At 30.9% G+C, this 19,978-nt stretch overlaps 1 protein-coding gene across 1 annotated transcript; it reads left to right on the forward strand.

Annotated features, from left to right (window-relative positions):
* The first annotated feature begins 1,479 nt into the window (after nucleotides 1-1,479).
* On the forward strand, nucleotides 1,480-18,235 carry LOC111702574 (uncharacterized). Its single transcript, XM_023474313.1, has 19 exons — nucleotides 1,480-2,018; nucleotides 5,230-5,296; nucleotides 7,981-8,052; nucleotides 8,700-8,765; nucleotides 9,123-9,184; nucleotides 9,476-9,509; nucleotides 10,298-10,422; nucleotides 11,382-11,457; nucleotides 11,566-11,615; nucleotides 11,674-11,724; nucleotides 13,622-13,714; nucleotides 13,959-14,017; nucleotides 14,164-14,221; nucleotides 14,283-14,332; nucleotides 14,651-14,740; nucleotides 15,432-15,456; nucleotides 15,540-15,576; nucleotides 16,024-16,970; nucleotides 17,267-18,235. Exons 1-19 carry the CDS (start codon nucleotides 1,480-1,482, stop codon nucleotides 17,319-17,321), a joined length of 2,556 nt encoding a protein of 851 aa, XP_023330081.1. The 3' UTR covers nucleotides 17,322-18,235.
* Nucleotides 18,236-19,978: the final 1,743 nt, after the last annotated feature.

The following is a 19,978-nucleotide window of genomic DNA, read 5'->3' on the forward strand; positions in this document are numbered from 1 at the left end:
ATTGCAGCAATGTCGTCTTCCTTTTTCTACAGTTTCTGGTTCTTATTGTAAAATTCACAGATTTTTCTTTTTCTCCCGCACCTGGTGATATATCATCACTCTTAGGTAATTAGTTAAATTTTTGATAAAACCCTTAGATATTATATAAAATTTTCCTCATGGGATTTTGCAGGTGTTAAGGTCTTTTCAGGGAAAAGCTAGTTTTAAGAAACATAATTAGTCTCAATAAATAATAATAATAATAATAATCTCAAAGTGTGACATGTTTCTACATGCATTTTTCAAGGGCTTTTCTAAAATTTTTTAGATCTGTAGCTTTAGTCACTAAGTTATGGGCTATTTTTGATTTTTTTTCACATACCGAACTTGTTTTCCGCCCTGTACTCTACCGGCTACCCTATAAATAAAAATAAAAATTTACAAAATATCCTTTAAATTGCTATTCATTGAAAGTCACAAAATTTCACGATGATAGTGCTAGGACAAAAAAACAAACGCCAAACGCCCCCCTGCAGCCTGTTTATGTTTAATTTAAAGACCTAAAGATCCAAATTGGACAGCAAACGAGTTATCTTGTATAAAGTCAATATTCCGCAAAATGCGTAATTCTAAAACTTTTACAAAAGAATTTTCTTCATATGGTCTTTATATGACTGATGTGAGTTTAAACCAGGGGTAAGATTTCTTAACGAAATTTTCCGAGTTTTTAACTGAAAAGCTAAGAATTGCATTTTAGGAGTAAGGTCTCAAGGTTTAGAAAAACAAACAAGAATCCTTTTGTTTTCGGAAAATCAAAGTTCACATCTAGATAATCTGGATTAGCTAAAAAAAAACTGTGGTCAAAACTCAGAGGAATGAACAGAAAAAAATAGTTTTATTTAATTGTTAACTGTAATTCAGTATTTTTTAAAAAAAGAGTTTTTTATGTCCAATTCTTTAAAAGGTTTTAAATACCCCTCCTTAAACAAGCCGTTCCCCCCCCTCCCCCTCCCCCGACTCACGGAAAAGTTCGTTAATTAGATCGACCCCCACCCCAACTCAATATTCACACATCTACACAGTTTGTTTTTAATCTTTGTGAAGAAACAATCTCAAGGAATAATAATTGTCTAAAAATATTTTTTTAGAAAGTGAATATTTGCAAATTATCTTTTTTCCATCTCATAATCTGAGTTCTTTTCCCTTATGTCCATTTGACAGCCCAAATTTTTATTTTGAATAATCTTTTTGTTTGTTTATATTCTTGTGATTTTTACATTTTTAAATTTTTTTTTTATCGATTTTGATGGTTATTATATCGTTAGAACTGACGAGGGTCAACCCAGACCGAAATATATTTTCAATAAATGTGGGACTAACATCTACTTTTTTACTCTACAGAGGTTTGGTCCATCACCATCACTGAATGTTAAAACATTTATGTACTTCTAAGTAGACAAAGAAAATGAAGTATGAATTGATGTATGTGCTGATATAAAAATGAATATGTGCACGTACATAATAATATTTAAAAAGGGCAAATTTTATGCGACAACATCTGTTAGCAGTTCTGGAAACAGTCTTGAGGTTTCTGGTAGCAGTAATGAGATTTTTGGTAGCCACCCGAAGGTTTCAGGTAGCAGTCTTGTGATTTCTGGTAGCAGTCTTGAGGTTTCTGGTACCTTAAGGTTTCAGGTAGCAGCTTTGTGGTTTCTGGTGGCAGTCTTGAGCTTGAGGTTTCTGGTGGCCGTCTTGTGGTTACTTGTGGCAGTCCTGGTGACAATCCTGGTGGCAGTCCTAGTGGCAGTCCTGGCGGCAGTCCTGGTGGCAGTCCTGGTGGCAGTCCTGGTGGCAGTCCTAGTGGCAGTCCTGGCGGCAGTCCTGGTGGCAGTCCTGGTGGCAGTCCTGGTGGGAGTCCTGGTGGGAGTCCTGGTGGGAGTCCTGGTGGCAGTCCTGGTGGCAGTCCTGGTGGCAGTCCTGGTGGCAGTCCTGGTGGCAGTCCTGGTGGCAGTCCAGGTGGCAGTCCAGGTGCTTCTGATGTTAGAACATTGTTCGAACTACAATATTTGGATCTCCATCAAGTTGAAGAATTCCATAAGGCATTCATTAAAGGAAAAACTGTTGATAATTACTTATTTCATGCTTGGTTAGCAATGAAATTGGCTAGTAGTAAACCAACTGAAAAGGAAAGTTTTGAGCTTTTCCTTCATCAGTATTAACCTAATTTGCGGCCAGCCAAGAAGAAAAAGGAAACCATCAATTGGGACCTTCCCAATAGATGGAATATGAGTAGTCAAGGATGGAAGTCATCCTAAAAGGACGGGAAGAGTCTGATGGTTCCCAAGAAAAAAGGGTTCGTGGTCGAGGACGTGGGAGAGGTCGTCCTAAAGGGTCAACTCAGGGTAGGAGAGGTTCCTCTGCTGTGGATTCTGATTAGCTTCCTTTTCCATAAGTTGATGTCTTTATTTAAAACAAATATAAATTGTGAGCAGTTTTCATTTCTTTTTTATCCATTCCTAATCTGGATATAATTGTCTTTTAATTTCCATTGGACAAATATTGCTGTGTTCAAATATTTTTGAGATAAAAATCGTAATTCCAAAGAGTATTGAATATATTTGTTTGCATTACCATCCTATTTTTTTTTATTTTTAGCCAGATTATTTGAACTGGCATATCTTTCTATCCTTGCATTTTATCAACAAATTTATAAAATAAAATTTTCCGGGTTGTCTTTCATAGTGTTTTAAAAAATTTAACTTTCTATGCTGCATAGTTTTTCTTTATATGGTGTTAAAAGATATATTGTTATGTACGTACACAGATTAATACAGTCGCTGCACTACTAATATGATTTTGCACATAGCACCCCTTGTTGAAAACTTACATAAATCACTAACCTAAAATCGGAAAAAAAACTTTTGTCAACACTAACAAATTAATAAACCGAAAACTATTATGAAGGTGCACTTTACTCTACGACATTTGGTTTCAAAGATATAAGGATTAAAGTTTGAAACAAGACCTCACAAGCATGAGTGCTCGCCGTTCATTTAGGCTAACTCAGATTAGAAAATGTCTTTTAAAAACTTAAAATTATTTCTACTTATGTATATTTGCTTCTTTAAAGAAATAATGTTTTTTTGTTGTGCGATGTAAAAAGGCCCATATCACTGAATAAGTGATTCAATAAATTACTAATAGAACTACAGGGTCTCCCACATTGCATATTAGATCTTTAATCGGTTAAAATTACGATTTCCAGACTAATCAGATAATTTAAGAAGAATATATCATTTTGAAAAATTGAAAAAGGCTAATATAAGAATAATTTTCTTGCAGAAAATGCTAGGTATTTTGGGTTTAATTTGGCGTTAAAACTTGGAGATAATCTATTATGATATGGGACGCTCTGTACTTGCAACATTGCAACAGCATAAAATAAAATTAATAATTACTTTAACATCGTCTTCCTCTTCTACAGTTTTCTGGTTCTCACTGTACATAATAGTTGGAAAGCTGTGACTAGGTGTGTATACATGCGAATAGTGTGTGATGGGACTCTTGAAAAACTACATTTGGACTTTTTTGGATAATTTTAGTTTTAAATCATCAAACCAGATGGGTTATTGGTTTAAGATTAGAACTTATATATAAGCAACACTAGACGACAATATTTTTATATTTAAAAATCTGTTTAATTTTACAAAAAGTTGTAAACTTTTGTTTAAGGTTTTATTATTATTTGAATATAATCGGATTTTTGCTAATACGGAAACCATAGAGTTTAAGCCTGTTAACTTTGCAAGTACCTCTTCTAAACTATAAAGTAGAAAGTCTATCAGTAGTAAAGATAAAAGTAAAATAAAAGTTCTTCTAAATATATAAAAGCATTAAAAAATTTAAGATTTAAGAACTTGGTAGTCAGTAAAATATCTTGATTTTAGTTCTAAAGCAAAGGTTAAAGGAATTGAGTTTTTGCCACAAACTCCGATTCTTTATCCTTATATCTTTGCAACCCGATGTCTTAGACCTTTGATATGTCAAATTATGAATTCTGGTGGATCAAAAAGACTAGATTTGAAATATCAAAGGTTTACACAAACAGGTTGCAAAGATACATGAATTATAAAATTTGAGTTTGTTTCAAAAATTCAATTCCTTTGCAGGAAAATTCATAAAAGGAATTGAGCCTTTGCCACAAAATCTGATATGCTAATCCCTAAATCTTTGCACCCCATTGTCGTCAACCTTAAATATTTCAAAATAATAATTACGTTAGATCAAACAATCTAAGTTTAAAAAGTTTAAAATGTCAAGTTTTTATGCATTCAGGTTGCAAAGATGGGATTAGAACATTTTAGTATTTGGCAAAGAATCAATTCCTTTGGAAAGCCTCAGTCCAATACTTTTGAAGATATGAAAAAAAAACTACGGGGGGGGTAAATTTGCCCCCCGCCCACCCAGCAGGAATAGGGTTAACAAATCATTTTTTCCAAACAGTTCATTGATCTATTTATTTCTAAACAATGTTGAAGAAATGTCTGTTTGTGCGTGAGTGTGTGTATGTTTATTATCACATTGTTAGCCAAGTGTTAGAAAGTATTTAAGCTCTACAAAACCTCGGGAAATAAATATTTGGCAAATTCTCTAATTCCGGGCATTTTCATTATTTATAGATACCGTTGTTCATCTGTTTATCTATTTATCTATTTATCTATTTATTTGTTTATCTATTTATCTATTTATCTATTTATCTGTTTATCTGTTTATCTGTTTATCTCTGTGTATCTGTTTATCTGTTTATCTGTTTATCTGTTAATCTGTTTATCCATTCATCTATTTATCTAGTTATCTGTTTCTCTGTTTATATATTCATCTGTTTATCTATTTATCTATTTATCTTTTTATCTCATTGTGTTTATCTGTTTATCTGTTTGTTTATTTAGTTGTTTATATTTTTATCTATTTATCTTTTTTTTTTGTTTATCTGCTTATCTTTTTTTCTGTTTATCTGTTTATATTGATTATCTTTTTTCTGCGTATCTATTTGTCTTTTATTTCTGTCTACACCTTTGTTTATCTGTTTGTCTGTTTTGATTTTTATCTGTTTATCTGCTTATCTATGTATCTTTTTATCTGTTTACCTGTTTATCTTTTTATCTTGTTATCTGATTATAAGTTTATATGATTATCTTATTACCTGATTATCTGTTTATCTGCTTATCTGTTGATACATTTTTGTTTCAGACCGTGGTTTTTCTGCGTATGGAAAAGTCCACTGAGTGAAAAACATTGTGCAACAAATATTAATCAAGTAGGTCAACTTGTAGTTTACATTAATTCAAGTAGGTCAACTTCTAGTTTTCATTAATTCAAGTAAGTCAACTTTTATTTTTTCACTGAATCAAGTAGGTCAAATTGTAGTTTTCATTGAATCAAGTAGGTCAAATTGTAGTTTTCATTGAATCCAGAAGGTCAAATTCTAGATTTAATTAATACAAGTAGTTCAACTTGTAAATTTCATTAGTTCAATTAGGTCAACTTGTAGTTTTCATTAATTCAAGTATGTAATCTTGCAGTTTTCTTTGAATCAAGTAGGTCAAATTGTAGTTTTCATTGAATCAAGTAGGTCAAATTGTAGTTTTCATTGAATCAAGTAGGTCAAATTGTACTTTTCATTGAATCAAGTAGGCCAATTTGTAGTTTTAATCGAATCAAGTAGGTCCACTTTTAGTTGTTTTTATTAATTTAAGTAGATCAGCTTGTAGTTTTCTTTGAATCAAGTAGGTCAAATTGTAGTTTTCATTGAATCAAGTAGGTCAAATTGTACTTTTCATTGAATCAAGTAGGCCAATTTGTAGTTTTAATCGAATCAAGTAGGTCCACTTTTAGTTGTTTTTATTAATTTAAGTAGATCAGCTTGTAGTTTTCATCGATTCAATTTGGTTAAATTTTAGTTTTCATTTAATCAAGTAGGTCAGCTTATAAATGCACAGGTTTAGTTTTTATGATGATTAAAGTCTAGATATTTAGATATATCTATTGTTAAGTATTACTTTCTTTTTTGCTTCATTAAATACCGTGCGTAGCCGTTGGTTTTACGTACTTTTATTACAGTAAATAATTCCCTTTTTTACCATTTGATTTTTTTATAGTTCAAGACTGTTTAATACTTTTGAAGTTGGGGATATCATATGCAAAGACTCAATTGTTGGTCTCTGATTGAGTTGAAATAGGTGGTATAATCGGTAATATTTCCTACCATGATAAAACGAGGAGCTGAAGAAAAGATGTTCCTACTTTTACAGAAATAAATCATGAAAGTTACGCAAAAGAAAGCTTTGCGGAGGAACTTGACATGATTAATACAATTGACAAGGCTAAACATGCAGCTTAATTATTTATATCAGGGAGATTAGGACCAATCGACCAGGGGGGGGGNGTTGTTGACAGCCGCCCCTCTGTCCTCCTACATCCGTCAGGTGGTCATAACTGCTAAACCAGATGTCGGCTTCAGATGTTTTTGAAACCACAGGTTTGTGTGGAGTACGGGAATCGAACCCGTGAACACCAGTCTGGACACCAATCCAGTTACTGGCTGTGGACAAGTGTGCTTAACTTCAGTGATCTAACGAGAACTGGTGTCACACACTCTCCACCCCACCCCATTATGTTATTATTATTATTATATTAAGAGAGACATATTGTCCTACAGTGAGAACCAGAAAACTCTGGAATAGGAAGACGACTTGTAGACTTAAGTTCTGACTTTATCTTTAATTGTGGCATTATCTGTGAGCATCTTCTCTTTGAACAGTATAAAACAAAAACAAAAAAAAGTTTGCGGATTTTATAATATTTTTTCGCGCATTTTCTAAATTTTACAAAAATTAAAAATTTATAAACACAAATTTTTTAAATTTTGATCATTCATAAACCTTCCCTGGGGTCACGTGAGGTTCCACACAAAATTTGGGCCCCATCAGTTTAGTCGTTTTGACGTTTATTGGATACAAACATACAATCTAAATTTACACATAGACTAGAAAATCAAGGCGCTTCAGGCCCTTCTTTCTAGGCTTTTAGGGAGCTTCGCGCACATCTTCTATTTAAATTGTGAACATGTTCTTTTTGTTTTCATTTCAAAACAAAGAAGAAAAAAATTTTGCGGATTTAAAAAAAAAAATTCGCGGATTTTCAAGAATTTAAATTTTTTTTTACAAAATTAAAAACCTTTAAAAAACATTTTTTAAAATTTTTATCATTCTTAAACCTTCCCTGTGGTCACGTGATGTCCCACAAAAAATTTGGGCCCCATCGGTTCAGCCGTTTTGACGTCTATTAAATACAAACAAACAAACAGACAAGCTAAACTTATACATAGATTAAAGATAAATTTAGTTTGCAGATACACTAGCTAAAATTATTATTCAGCTAAATATTTAATCTCCCAAGTCCGTAGTGCATCAACATTATAACAAATTTTTAAGAGAGAGGGTTTGTTTACAAGTTTCCACTGAATTAACAAAGGAATGTCAACTACTCCCAGAAAAATTGAGAGATTCAATGACCAATCCGAGAGCGAAGGCACAGTGTTAACCAGAACACTGTAAAATAGGAAGACGACATTAAAGCAATACTAAAGTGCATTTGATGTTGCTACTAAGAAAATAGCTTTAGTAGTACGCCATTAAATCACTAGTTAAACGAAATGGTTCTGTTTACACTGGACAATTGCTGTTTTTCATGTTCGTTTGACAATTTTCAATTTTACCACTGGTTCCCTCGAACAATATTGGTCTTATTTGAAATTCAGTGATGGTGATGGACCAAACCTCTGTAGAGTAAAAAAGTTGATGTTATGTTTAAGTAAAATTCTCGTACCTATCATGTAAAGAAGTTGTAAATTTTTATTAAAACTCTACCAAATCAATCATTTTTTAAATCAATCCAACTATTTATTTTTAACTACATCGTAATAAAAAGATTTTATCCTAGGTATTACCTGCTTGTAAGAATACAAGAATAAATATTCATGGAAATAATTCATCCTGCTCCATCGAACTTCAGGTGATATTGCCATTTTATCATTCATTCAACTTATATTTATTTGTCATTTACTCAATTTACATTCATTTTGTCATTTATTAAATTTCTTTTTATTTATTTACTCATTCAATTTCTCTTCATCCTGTTTTTCATTCAATTTATTTTCGTTCAATTCCTTTTAATTTCATTCAATTTCTATTCATTTACTTATGCATTCAATTTCTTTTCATTTATTCATCCTTTCAATTTGTTTTCATTTATTTATTAATTCAATTTCTATTAATTTCTATTCATCTAGCCATTCATTTAATTTCTTTTCATCCTGCAATTAATTCAATTTCTTTTTATTTAGTTATTTTATTCACCTATGATGTATTAGTTTTAAAAGTTTCAAAAAATCTGATTTTCTTACACTGCACAGTGCCAAATCTTAACCTTAGATATATGCAAAAAAGAACGAAATTTATGAAAATAAATTAAAAGACTGAATAGTAAATAAATAATTCAATAGGATGATTGAACAAAGTCAAAGAAAGAAGAAACTGAGAAATGAATACATGGATGAATATTTTTATAAAAATAAATTATGAATAAAATAGTTAAACGGATATTTTCAGATTAATTAATAAAAAATAAATTTAAAAAAAGGGTATATTGAATATTGCAAGGTTGGATCACATGACCATGGTGCCTGGAGCTGTTTGATAACCTATGATGTTGACTATCAAACACAGGTATCTATTCAAAATTTAGAGATCAATTTGGAATTTTTTCCAAATTTACAAAAACAGGGCATTTTTTGTTGATAATATTTTTCAAATATGGGGTCAAATTTGTATGTCAAATTCCTTGTCAATCAAAAACTAATTTGTCTACCAACCCCTAGGATCTTCAATTGAAGTACATGTCGTCTTACTTTTAAATATTAAAAGTTTTATCTTTTCTCCCTTCATGAAGAGTGTATTAACCGAGTAATAAAACCGATAACCAGATAAAATATTTTAGTTAAATTAAATTCTGGGTATTTAAATCAAAANAGCGTATAAAATAAAAGGAAATAAAATATTTTTCATTTTTTTTTATATTTTTAGAAAATGTTCATAGACCTTGAAGTAAGCCTGCCTCCATCCGAGGTTAATATTTTTGAAATGAGGTATAATTTATAAGAGTTAAAGGAATTAATCGCCTTTTTAGAGAAACACATAATTTTTAAACTTTCGGGATTAGGTGCACAACTCAGCCCATATAGTACCTAGCTCTCAAAGATGTTTCTGAAACAAGAATCCTCATTAACATCTTTGAGTGAAAAAGATGGCCCACTTATGGCTCGCATCCTAAAATATGTTTTGAAATATGTGAGCAAAACATTTGAATTAACCAAAAAAAAAAATGATAAAAAGATATAATCTCTTCTCTTGGTTCTCTTTAATCTCTTCTGTTTTAGTTCTCAGCGAGTCAGCAATAAAACTGAGAAAAAGGAAATGCTTTAAATGATAAATTAGTTTTTTGATTAAACCTGACAATGAAAATACCTGAAAATAATTTTCCCTCAGAGATTTTTGACAGATATCCTCAATCCCAATTAAGAAAAGAACGTCTCTGGAATCGAAAACAAGGGACTCTCTTTCCAGCGGTATTTTTTATAAAATCTTGCGGTGAGCATTTATTTCCAGTTTTTTAATGAAAAAAAAGTTTTTCGTGACCTTTTTACACTTAGAGATTCTTATATTTATTATTATTGGTTATTACCAATTCTATAACATTTCTACCAAATATTCTAAGTAATATAATATTAGTTGATAATAAACATCATAATGATCAATAAGATTGATCATTGTCTTCGCTCTTTCTTTAAATAATAAATATTTAACTAAAATGCCCTCGACATTTTTGCAAAGAACTTAAAAGATGCACAGATACAATTACAAAATTGCTAACTGAATTTCTACAGCGGAGTGAAGACGACATTTATAGGTTGGCACTTTTTTATTTTTTATTTGCACTATAACACGTCCTCTGTAAACTGAGGTTCTTTTTAAAGTATGAAGCAAACCTATGGTCCCCCTGGACCATTTGCATAGTACTAGTACTCATACTAGCATGATAGAAGACAACATGGGACATTGTTATTTAATTCTAGTATCATTCTAGTATGAGATTCAGCACTATTTTCTAGTTGCTGTTAAGTGCCTAACTTGTTCTGAAGAACATGTATTGTTATCACAGGAAAATACAAATATAATTTAAAGCGTTTCACGTTAATTAGTCATTACACGTTGAAAAAGCTGAGGAGGATAGTTTAGAAGATTCACTGATGGATGATCAGCTGATTCAAGGGGAGCCAGGCCAGCTGATTACTGTCACGTGTTCAGCTTTCAGAGCTTATCCTCGGTAAGTCGTCTTCAAGTTCACAGATTACATGAAAACTAGTAAACAGTTAAAATGCTGAAAACTTTGTCAATATTCATCAATTAGGGATTAAACTTGAGCCTTGGTGAAGAATTTATCAAGGACAGCAACCTCATTGTCTATTAATATTAGATAATGGAAAACAAATGTTTGTTGTGGTAAAGGTCTTGTTAAATAATTGAGAATAGATGTTGATAACCAGTTCTCGAGGACTGGTTTTATAAATATATAAAATCTCAGTTTACCTTAATACCCACTCAATATCCTTGATTTCCAACAGACTATCTAATATTTATGTATAAACTGTTTTTTAAGTAGATTTTGCTTTGTAACGTGTAAAAGTGATGTTTTATAGTGAACTGAATGATGTTTTAAAATTCGGTGATGGTGATAGACCAAACCTCTGTAGAGTATGAAAAGTAGATGTTAGTTCCACATTTATTGAAAATATATTCGGTCTGGGTTGACCCTCGTCAGTTCTAACGATATAATAACCATCAAAATTGATAAAAAATGAATTTTTTTTGTAAAATATCACAAAAAAATAAACAAACAAAAAAGATTGTTCAAAATAAATTTGTTTGGAAATAAGATTTAATCATTTGTAGCACAACGTGCTCAACGTCAGAGATTTTAAATTTTCAATGGAACAAGTTGAAGGGCCCGGCGTTGCCCGTGGCAAAAATTTTTTTTTTAACTTAAAAAAAAAAATGGAAAAAAATTTAAATTGGAAAACAAATTTTTGAATTTTTTAAGCCAATTACAGTATAACACCCCTCGGCCACCCATGAGTGTCCACAAAAAATGTCAGCCCAATCGGTCCAGTCGTTTAGCCAGCTATAGGCAACAAATATATATACGAATGTCTAGTTTTATTATAAAGATTATTAATAAGGTGTGTAGGTGAATTGTACATAATTATATCTATATATACTATACAGGCCTGTGTACGCTTGGGATCTTTATTCAAACGGAGAAAACGAGAAACCTAGAGATTTTGAAGTTGTAGATCAACAGGTATGGTACATAAAGTACATGCAGTACATTACATACATTTGATACATTACATACAATACATACAGTACATGTGATTGTCATATTTTGATTGAAAATGATTAATTTTAGTTTGACATTGTTGAAAACCATTACTGGATCAATAGCAGCCAAGCAGTCAGGTATAATTACGCGGCATTGTTAAGCAAATCGATTTGTTTATTAAAATCATCTGTTTAGATTTAAAATGAAATCAGATATGAATAACTCCTTGCTTATCTGCTCTACAAGGTAATTATATTTTCAGTAATAGCGGTCTCAGGGTAATCTTCTTTGTTATCATTTAGTTATCCTCTAAGTGATTTGCTTGGTTATCCTCCATCAAGTTATCATTTTGGAGATTTTATTGGTTATCCTCCTTGGAATCCTTTTAGTAATTTTCTTGGTGATTAATTCCATGATCCTTTTAGTTTTCTTTTAGTTATCCTCTCAGTTATCTTCTTAGTTATCCTCTTAGTTATCCTCTCAGTTATCCTCTCAGTTATCCTCTCAGTTATCCTCTCAGTCAGCTTATTGGTCATTTTTTCGGTATACCATGTAAGTTATTATTTTGGTGATTCTTTCGTCAAACCATTTAATTTATACAAGAGATGGTAGTAAAGGGGGTTGAGGTTGTGATCAGGTTTTCATGTAGACAATCTTTTATGTTGACAGAACTAAAAATAATTCAACTAGTAAAGATGAGATATGAACATTTTTTATGAGAATCCTTACGATAAGTAGAAAAAGAAAAGAAAAACAACTGAAAAATGGTAATAATAGTATAAAAAATCCCACAACTGATAGACTCCCCGCTACCACTTATTATTTTATTGCACCTTTTACTGCCTTACATTTCGTGCCATTACTTTATTTACATTGTTATTGTAAACTATATAACCACATTCTACATCATTTTCAACAATTACAGTTTTTATTTTAAATTCTACTTTTTCATGTTTGAATTAAAAAAAGAAATTAAGAATGGGGGTATGATTTATTGATACAATAAAGTTTCCATGAAAAAAGGGTAATCATTTAATAGTCACATAAACGTAATTTTACCCTCATATATACATATAATTTGCAATAGTTGGGTAAGGACTAATAAAATAATTATCAAAAATGTGTAATTTTAGACACTTCTGTCAAAAAAAAATTGTGGCGACTAAAACTGATGAATTCTTAATTATTATAAATTTAAATTTAAAGGAATTGAGTCTTTCCCACAAACTCTGAATTTTTAATCCCTATATCTTCAGAACCCAATGTCGTAGACCTTAGATATTTCAAACTATGAATTGTGTTAGTTCAATTGATTTAAGTTTGAAATATAAAAGGTTTACACCATTAGGTTGGTAAGATATAAGCATTAGAAAATTTGAGTTTGTGACAAAAACTCAATTCCTTTACCAGCGAAATAAAGAACTTGGTTATTGTTTGAATTTATTGAGAAAACCTAAAATTGTTCAAACATCTAATGTTATTTTTTTAAAGATATAACAAGTATTTTGACAAGCTTATCGTAAGTCATACAACCCGGTTGGATCTACACGTACATTTACGATCTGTGAGTTAAGTCTCTCGGTCATTATTATATTTTTTTTAAAAGAGATTTTTTTGTCATTTTGGTCATCTTCCAAGTTATCCTTATTGTTATACTATTTAGTGATTTATAGTGTTTTTAATTCAGTAATTAATTTTAATAGTCTTCTAATCATGTCTGTCACTTTTTATCATTAAAACATTTTTTAAAAAAATTTAAAATTTTAACTTCTTTTTACAAAATAGAGCAAAACACTGAAAAATACGACAGTCCCCTGGTTTTAATTCTTCTCATGTTCAATGTATAGGCAGCAAGTTCTTCGGTACTTTTGCTTTTTTCTATTTGCTCCTTTACCTCCCATTTCTTTAGATAACCAAGTTCCCACTTGTATATTAATGTGATGCACGGTAAAAGTACAGTTTTACACTTTGTGTGTACTGTGAACAACTAAAGTACACAATAGTTTGTATACGTATTCAAAAACCTGATAAGAAAACTCTTGTGTAAGATAAGTTTTTCAAAAAATTTGTTTCTAGTCGAAAAATAAAAAAAAATGCACAATAACCTGAAACGCAATGTATATTAATATAAAGTTGTCTGCAGGCAGTATGACAGGTTGAGCGGAGATCTAGTTTTAGAAACTCAGAAAACTATCAAATTAATGGTTTCAGCTCCGCCACCTCTTCCATTCAAAACGTAAGCAAAAGATCTGAAAACTTGCCACAAACTCTAATTTTCGAGTTCCCATTTCTTGCAACCTGTTGTTGTAAACAGTTGATATTTCATGCTTAGAATATTGGAAATTTGAATTGATGTTTGAAATATCAAAGATTTAGGTCATCTGGTTGCCAAAACAAAGGGATTTGAAAAAGGTAATTTTTGGCGAGTGTTTAATTTCCATAATTTTTTATTGTTTTTTGTACAAGTTAAATAATTTTAGTTTGAGAGCGAGAACTCGGGGCGTTGTTCTTTTACTATTTCTTCTTGTATGTACAACAGGTGAACAATCAAATTATGTACATGTACACTGTACAGTGGGGCTCAAAAATCAAAAATCAAAAATTCCTTCGTAAATAATTAATGACAATGAAATTCTTTTTAGATAATTGCAAAATATCAGTTAACCAATATTTTTTACTATTAAGGACTTTGTGTTTGTTTATTGGGTCTTCCTTTATGCTACTGTAGACGTTGGCAAAAAAGGTGATTTCCAAAATATAAATAAAAAAAAATAAACTTAAATGTACTTTATCCTAAATTTTAGGAAAGACGATGATCCTTTCACTAACCAGATTTCCCAATCATGTTCTTTAGGAATCATTCACTTTATCAATAGAAAAATAAAATTCTTATAAAAAATAAAGATTTTATAGTGGGCACTAGACGACGACTTATTAAAAAAATCGATCTGAATAAAGTAGCACTCATAAATTTTTCAACTTTCTAAAAAATTGTTGAAACATTCTTTTACATAGTCTACTCCTCCTTTAGAATTGTTGTACTAAAAGTCTAAAATAGAATAAAACTTTTTACAGTGTAGTCTAATCTGAACTTTATGCAAAATTTCCTTATTCTCAATTTAATATCATTTACTAGAATAAAGCAAAATATTAATGAATGATTTGAAAACAGAAAGCATCTCCAAGCTTCCACAAAACAATAAAGAAATTTCAACGATTCAAGAAATATATAAAAACAATAACCAAATAACAACAATTCAAGGGATATTTCAAAACAATAACCAAATAACAACAATTCAAGGGATATTTCAAAACAATAACCAACTAACAACAATTTTAGGGGTAATTAAAAAAAATAACAACAATTCAAGGGATATTTTAAAACAAAAACCAAATAACAACAATTCAAGTTATATTTCAAAACAAAAACCAAATAATAACAACTCAAGAGATATTTTAAAACAAAAACCAAATCAATTCAAGGGATATTTTAAATCAAAAACCAAATAATAACAATTTAAAGAATATTTCAATACAATAACGGACGGTTCGCGTCCACTCTTCATCCTCTATAATCACCACAGTTTATCCATGGTAAATATTAAGAGGCATTTTTGTTATGATTTCTTCTCAGAAAGATTTGAAAATCAAATTTTGAAAGTCGTCTTACGGAGAAAAATCCCCTGGATTTTGACATACATATTTTATTAAGTGTTTGACCATTGAATACATAGAAACCGTATGCCTTTGCAACCTAATGTCGACGTATACCTTTACTAATTTAAAATACGAATTCTGTTACCTATGGACCTAAGGTTGAAATGTTAAAAGTTTACACCATCGGGTTTCAAAAACATAAGGATTTCAAAATCCGAGTATGTAGCAAAACCTCATTGCCTTTGTAACAAACAATAGAATTACTATGTTGATATTAATATGTTTTGAATATTTAGGATTAAAACAAAAGAATGATGACAGGTATTAAATTACATCTAAAATGTCCAAAGTTGAATATTTTTCATATAAAAATTCTGATTGAAAGAATAATAACTATTATTTAGAAAACCAGGGCATCCAAGTGATTCAATGCATTTACAGGTGAATATATACATTTTTTATCAAAATTTATTTTGAAAAATAAAGAATATATATACATGTAATATAACATACGGTGAGTGACATAAAACTGTGAAATATGTAGACGATTGGTAGCTCAATTTATGATTTGATATAGTCCAATGAACATGAAACACGGCCATTGTGCAGTGTAAACCGACCCATTTAACTTTTTTAATAAGCTAGTGGTAAAACAATATTACTTTGTAACAACATGAAATACACTAAATTACTTTAATGTCGTCTTCATATTTCACAGTTCTCTGGTTCTCACTGTAATAATACTGTGATATAACCAATTGAAAGCCGAATAGTTTTCATCTTATACCTTATCTTTAATAGAAATATTAAAACATTCTTGAGAAATTGAAATGAAAACAAGGTTTAAGATATATTTAATTTCTACAACATTATATGTATTTAATTTAGTTTGGTCCTAATGGATCGTCATCACAGAGAAGTATTCCAGATCAGTTGAATCGTAGAGATCATTCACACCCAACATATCCTAGAGATCATACAAATCTCAAAGATTATTTAAATCATACAGATTATATAGATCATAAAAACAGATATTCAGATCTCAAACATAAAACTCATTCTGTGATCATTGAAACTAAACCTGAATATACCTTAGATCATGATTATCAGAACCAAGAACCAATTGTAGATGGATCAACAAGGATCAACGGTTCCAGTGAATACAGAACCAGGAACCAGGGTTCATTTTATGATAGAACCAGACACCAGAGTTCCATAGATAGAACTACAGACCACTGTTCCATTGATGATAATACAAGGAACTTAGGTTCCATAAACGATAGAACCATAAATCCTGACTTTACCGATGATAGAACCAGAAACCAGGGTTCTATAGATGACAGGACAAGGAACCAGGGTTCTTTTGATGATAGGACAAGGAACCAGAATTTTATAAATAATAGGACAAGGAACCAAGGTTCCATTGATGATATAACAAGGAATCAGGGTTCCATCGATGTTAGGACAATGAGCCAGGGTTCCATTGATGATAGGACACGAAATAAAGATTCTACCGATAAAACCACAGACCCTGATTCTACTGAGAATAAAGATGAATCTACACCTGTACACGTCTCACCTGACAAAATGATTTTATCCATCAACAATCTGAGCAGAAATATTCCTGCTAATATCTCTGAATCCTTATCTGAAGATTTGAATGACTCATCAACCCGATTGTATGTGTTTGGCTCTGAGGAGGAGATGAGTAAGATATTTCCAAGTTCTCCGATAGCTCTGAAGTATACGGTGAACTCGGGGTACACAGGGGATGCGGATCAATTGGAACCAAAGAAAAAACTATCCTTATTCTACTGTAACGAGGGTTGCTTTAGGAAAGAATATTCATAAAATTTGACGAAAAATGAAAAATGATAAGTAAAATTTTTCTAAGAACTGGGGGCACTAATAATTGGTGGCATTAAGCCTTTTTTGATTCAAAGTTTGAATATTTAGATTTCCGTGCTTATTTAAAGGAACAATTATAAGTTTAAACTTTTCGGTAAGTTGCGTTTTCACGCTCAAATACAATAAAAAGTACCATGCTTCTCAAACAGCTTTTAGAGAGCTTACTTACTGAAGATAATTTTTTGATTTACTCTAAAAAAATAATTCTAAATATTCTGCCTAGGCAAGATTCACCGTGCACTCACAGTTTAGAATCAGTTCCTGGTTCAATCTTGTAAATGATAAACATTGGTCTACTATTCACTCATTCTTAAATAGTAGAGTTAGAAATTTAAATCAAACAAAGTTTTTGAAACCATATTCATGGATGAAACAAATAAAATAAAGGGTTGGATTAAAATTGTATAGGATAGAGTGGTCGGAATTTTTATCAAAACATTGATGACGATTTTTTATTCAAGTTTAAATTGTTAACAAGCTTTTTTCGAATTAAAAGTTAACAATCAAGCAAAGCGGCATAAATTTAAACCGCCGCTCAAATTCTTTAAATTCGGCCAATGGGAAAGGTTTAAAGTCCAAATAATTTATTAATCCACGTGAACATGCGTTGATCAGTTTTGTGGCATTTACTTTTACATTCTTTTAATTGAAGAACTAAGGCTCCCAACGTATCAATTTACATGGAAATGAACTGAACACGTGCCAAAAACTCTAATTTTCGAATCCATAAATCTATGCAACTGGATAATGTAACATTTTAATTATTCAAACTATATATTCTGCTTTATCTTTTTGTGCTAAATTGGGCTTAAATGTCATTTTGTTATTTAATCAAAATGCATTTTAAACAAAATCAAATCATATTTAAAACATGACGTTAGTTAAATATGAAAAAAGTGTAAAAAGAACAAACAAAAAATACATCTGAAAACACGTAAGCAACGCCCGGACGAAAAATGCGTGTTCGGAAGAATTAAAGGTATATTGTGACGTTATTTGTGGTGTGGACAAAAAAAATGGTGTGGTGTGCCTTCCCCCGCTCATTGTACACTGATAGAAAATATCCTCTTTATGTAATAACGTACAGCAATATTCCATGTTTAAGCTGAATTTAGTGGATTTGATGAAGAATATGTAAATCTAGTTTTATCAATTTAATTTATTTATTGAATAAAAAACTAATATGAAGTCATAAGGTTTTTTTTAGAGATTTGATACATAATCCAAAAATCTTGTAAACCCCATCAGATTTGCTTCCATTAAAAATATGCAATATTTTCTGTAAAGTCTGCAGACTATGGTCTAATTCTATAGTCATCAGAATTTAAAAATTATATTAAAATCAAAAGTATATCAAAATCAAAGTTAACTATTTAGCAGTCAAAGAAGAGAGTCTAGTGTTGGTCCAGTGAAGTTGAATAATACAATAAACAGAGAAGATTTGGGTAACCCGTGTACTGTACGGTACAGTGTACATAGTACAATATGCTTATTCTGTGCACTTTTTTTACGCTTGTTTATTTGGAGTATTTATATCAAATATTAAGTTCGAATTTTAAGGTTTGTTTGGAGAAAAGTAGGGAAACTAGGGCCCTATCAGTAAATGGAAATATTTACTTCAACTGAAACTATAGGGACTATAAAATCGGAGGGGAAATTACCCCTCTCCCCCTGTGGAATTTCAAAGGTACCCACCCCCTTCCACCCTAGGGGCTCTCTCAGTTTGATTTGATCAAAATCATGTCGCTTGTTAAGATGCAGTTACAAATCAACAATGTTAGTAAAAAGTGTATGCAAAGAACATGTGATGTGTTGTATAAAAAGCTTTTAGAAAATTAACAGAAAATCTAAATTAAATGTTATTTCTATCTCAAGTCTGTATATAGTAGATACCATATAGTCCTTAAATTCATTTCGGTTGCTAAAAAAATCCTCCTCACGCAATACACTTTTCCAATAACATTATTTTTCTTTAATTGGAAAATGTAATATTTATGAACAGAAATTGAATAAATTGTCTCGGTGATTCGGGTTGCGGGAGTGAAATGTAAAAGTTCCGGACTACCGCGTCTAGTATTGAACCTGTATATACTTGATAGTGTTGTAGTAGTAGTAGTACATATACAACCATAACTAGATAAACATCAGATAACCAATGCATACCTACGTATTGTATACTATCATTATACTGAATAGTACATCTAGCTCCTATACTCCACACCATAATTTTATAAAAATTTTCTAAATCTTCTCTAATTCAAAGTTTACAGAATACATATAGTTTACAAAATACATGAAATTTAGGCTTCTTCTTGCACAAAACTTTTACATTTTTCTTTGGTTTTCTTTTAATCATCATTACATACAAATTCTTTACTCAAAGAGACTGTACACGTCATTTTAAGTGATCCTCCGTTTATAGAGTGGTATGTCCGATTGACAAGGGTAAACTACATGTTTTTCACTTTAAAAGTGAGTTAGTTTCATAGTGGTTTCTCCGCAAAAGTGACTTCCAATTTCTGATGCAAAAACTGAGAGATCATTTATTAGAACTAAACACATTTCCAGCTAGAAAACGACAATATCTTCCACGTTATTAATCAAAAAATAAATGGTACCTTTGTGAATCAGAGTACCTCTCTTAAAACCAGGTGTCACTGAAGAGAACAGCCACTGTCCCTTATGATATCTTTAAAAGTCTCTCTCCATTTTAATTTAATGGCAAATCAAAGGAATTGAGTCTTTGCCACAAACTCTGATCTTCTAATCCCTATATTTCTGCAAATGAAATTCAGCCGCGTCTTATATCCGCCAAAAACCGGTTTAAATTGAGCACCGGCTTAAATCTTGAAAAAATAAATACAATTTTAAGTGTAACCAACCATATTTGAGCCGCGGCTTAAATTTAAGCCGTGGCTCAAGTTCTTTAAATTCG

The sequence above is a fragment of the Eurytemora carolleeae genome, unplaced genomic scaffold (assembly GCF_000591075.1).
Source record: "Eurytemora carolleeae unplaced genomic scaffold, Eaff_2.0 scaffold183, whole genome shotgun sequence".
NCBI lineage: Eukaryota > Metazoa > Arthropoda > Copepoda > Calanoida > Temoridae > Eurytemora > Eurytemora carolleeae.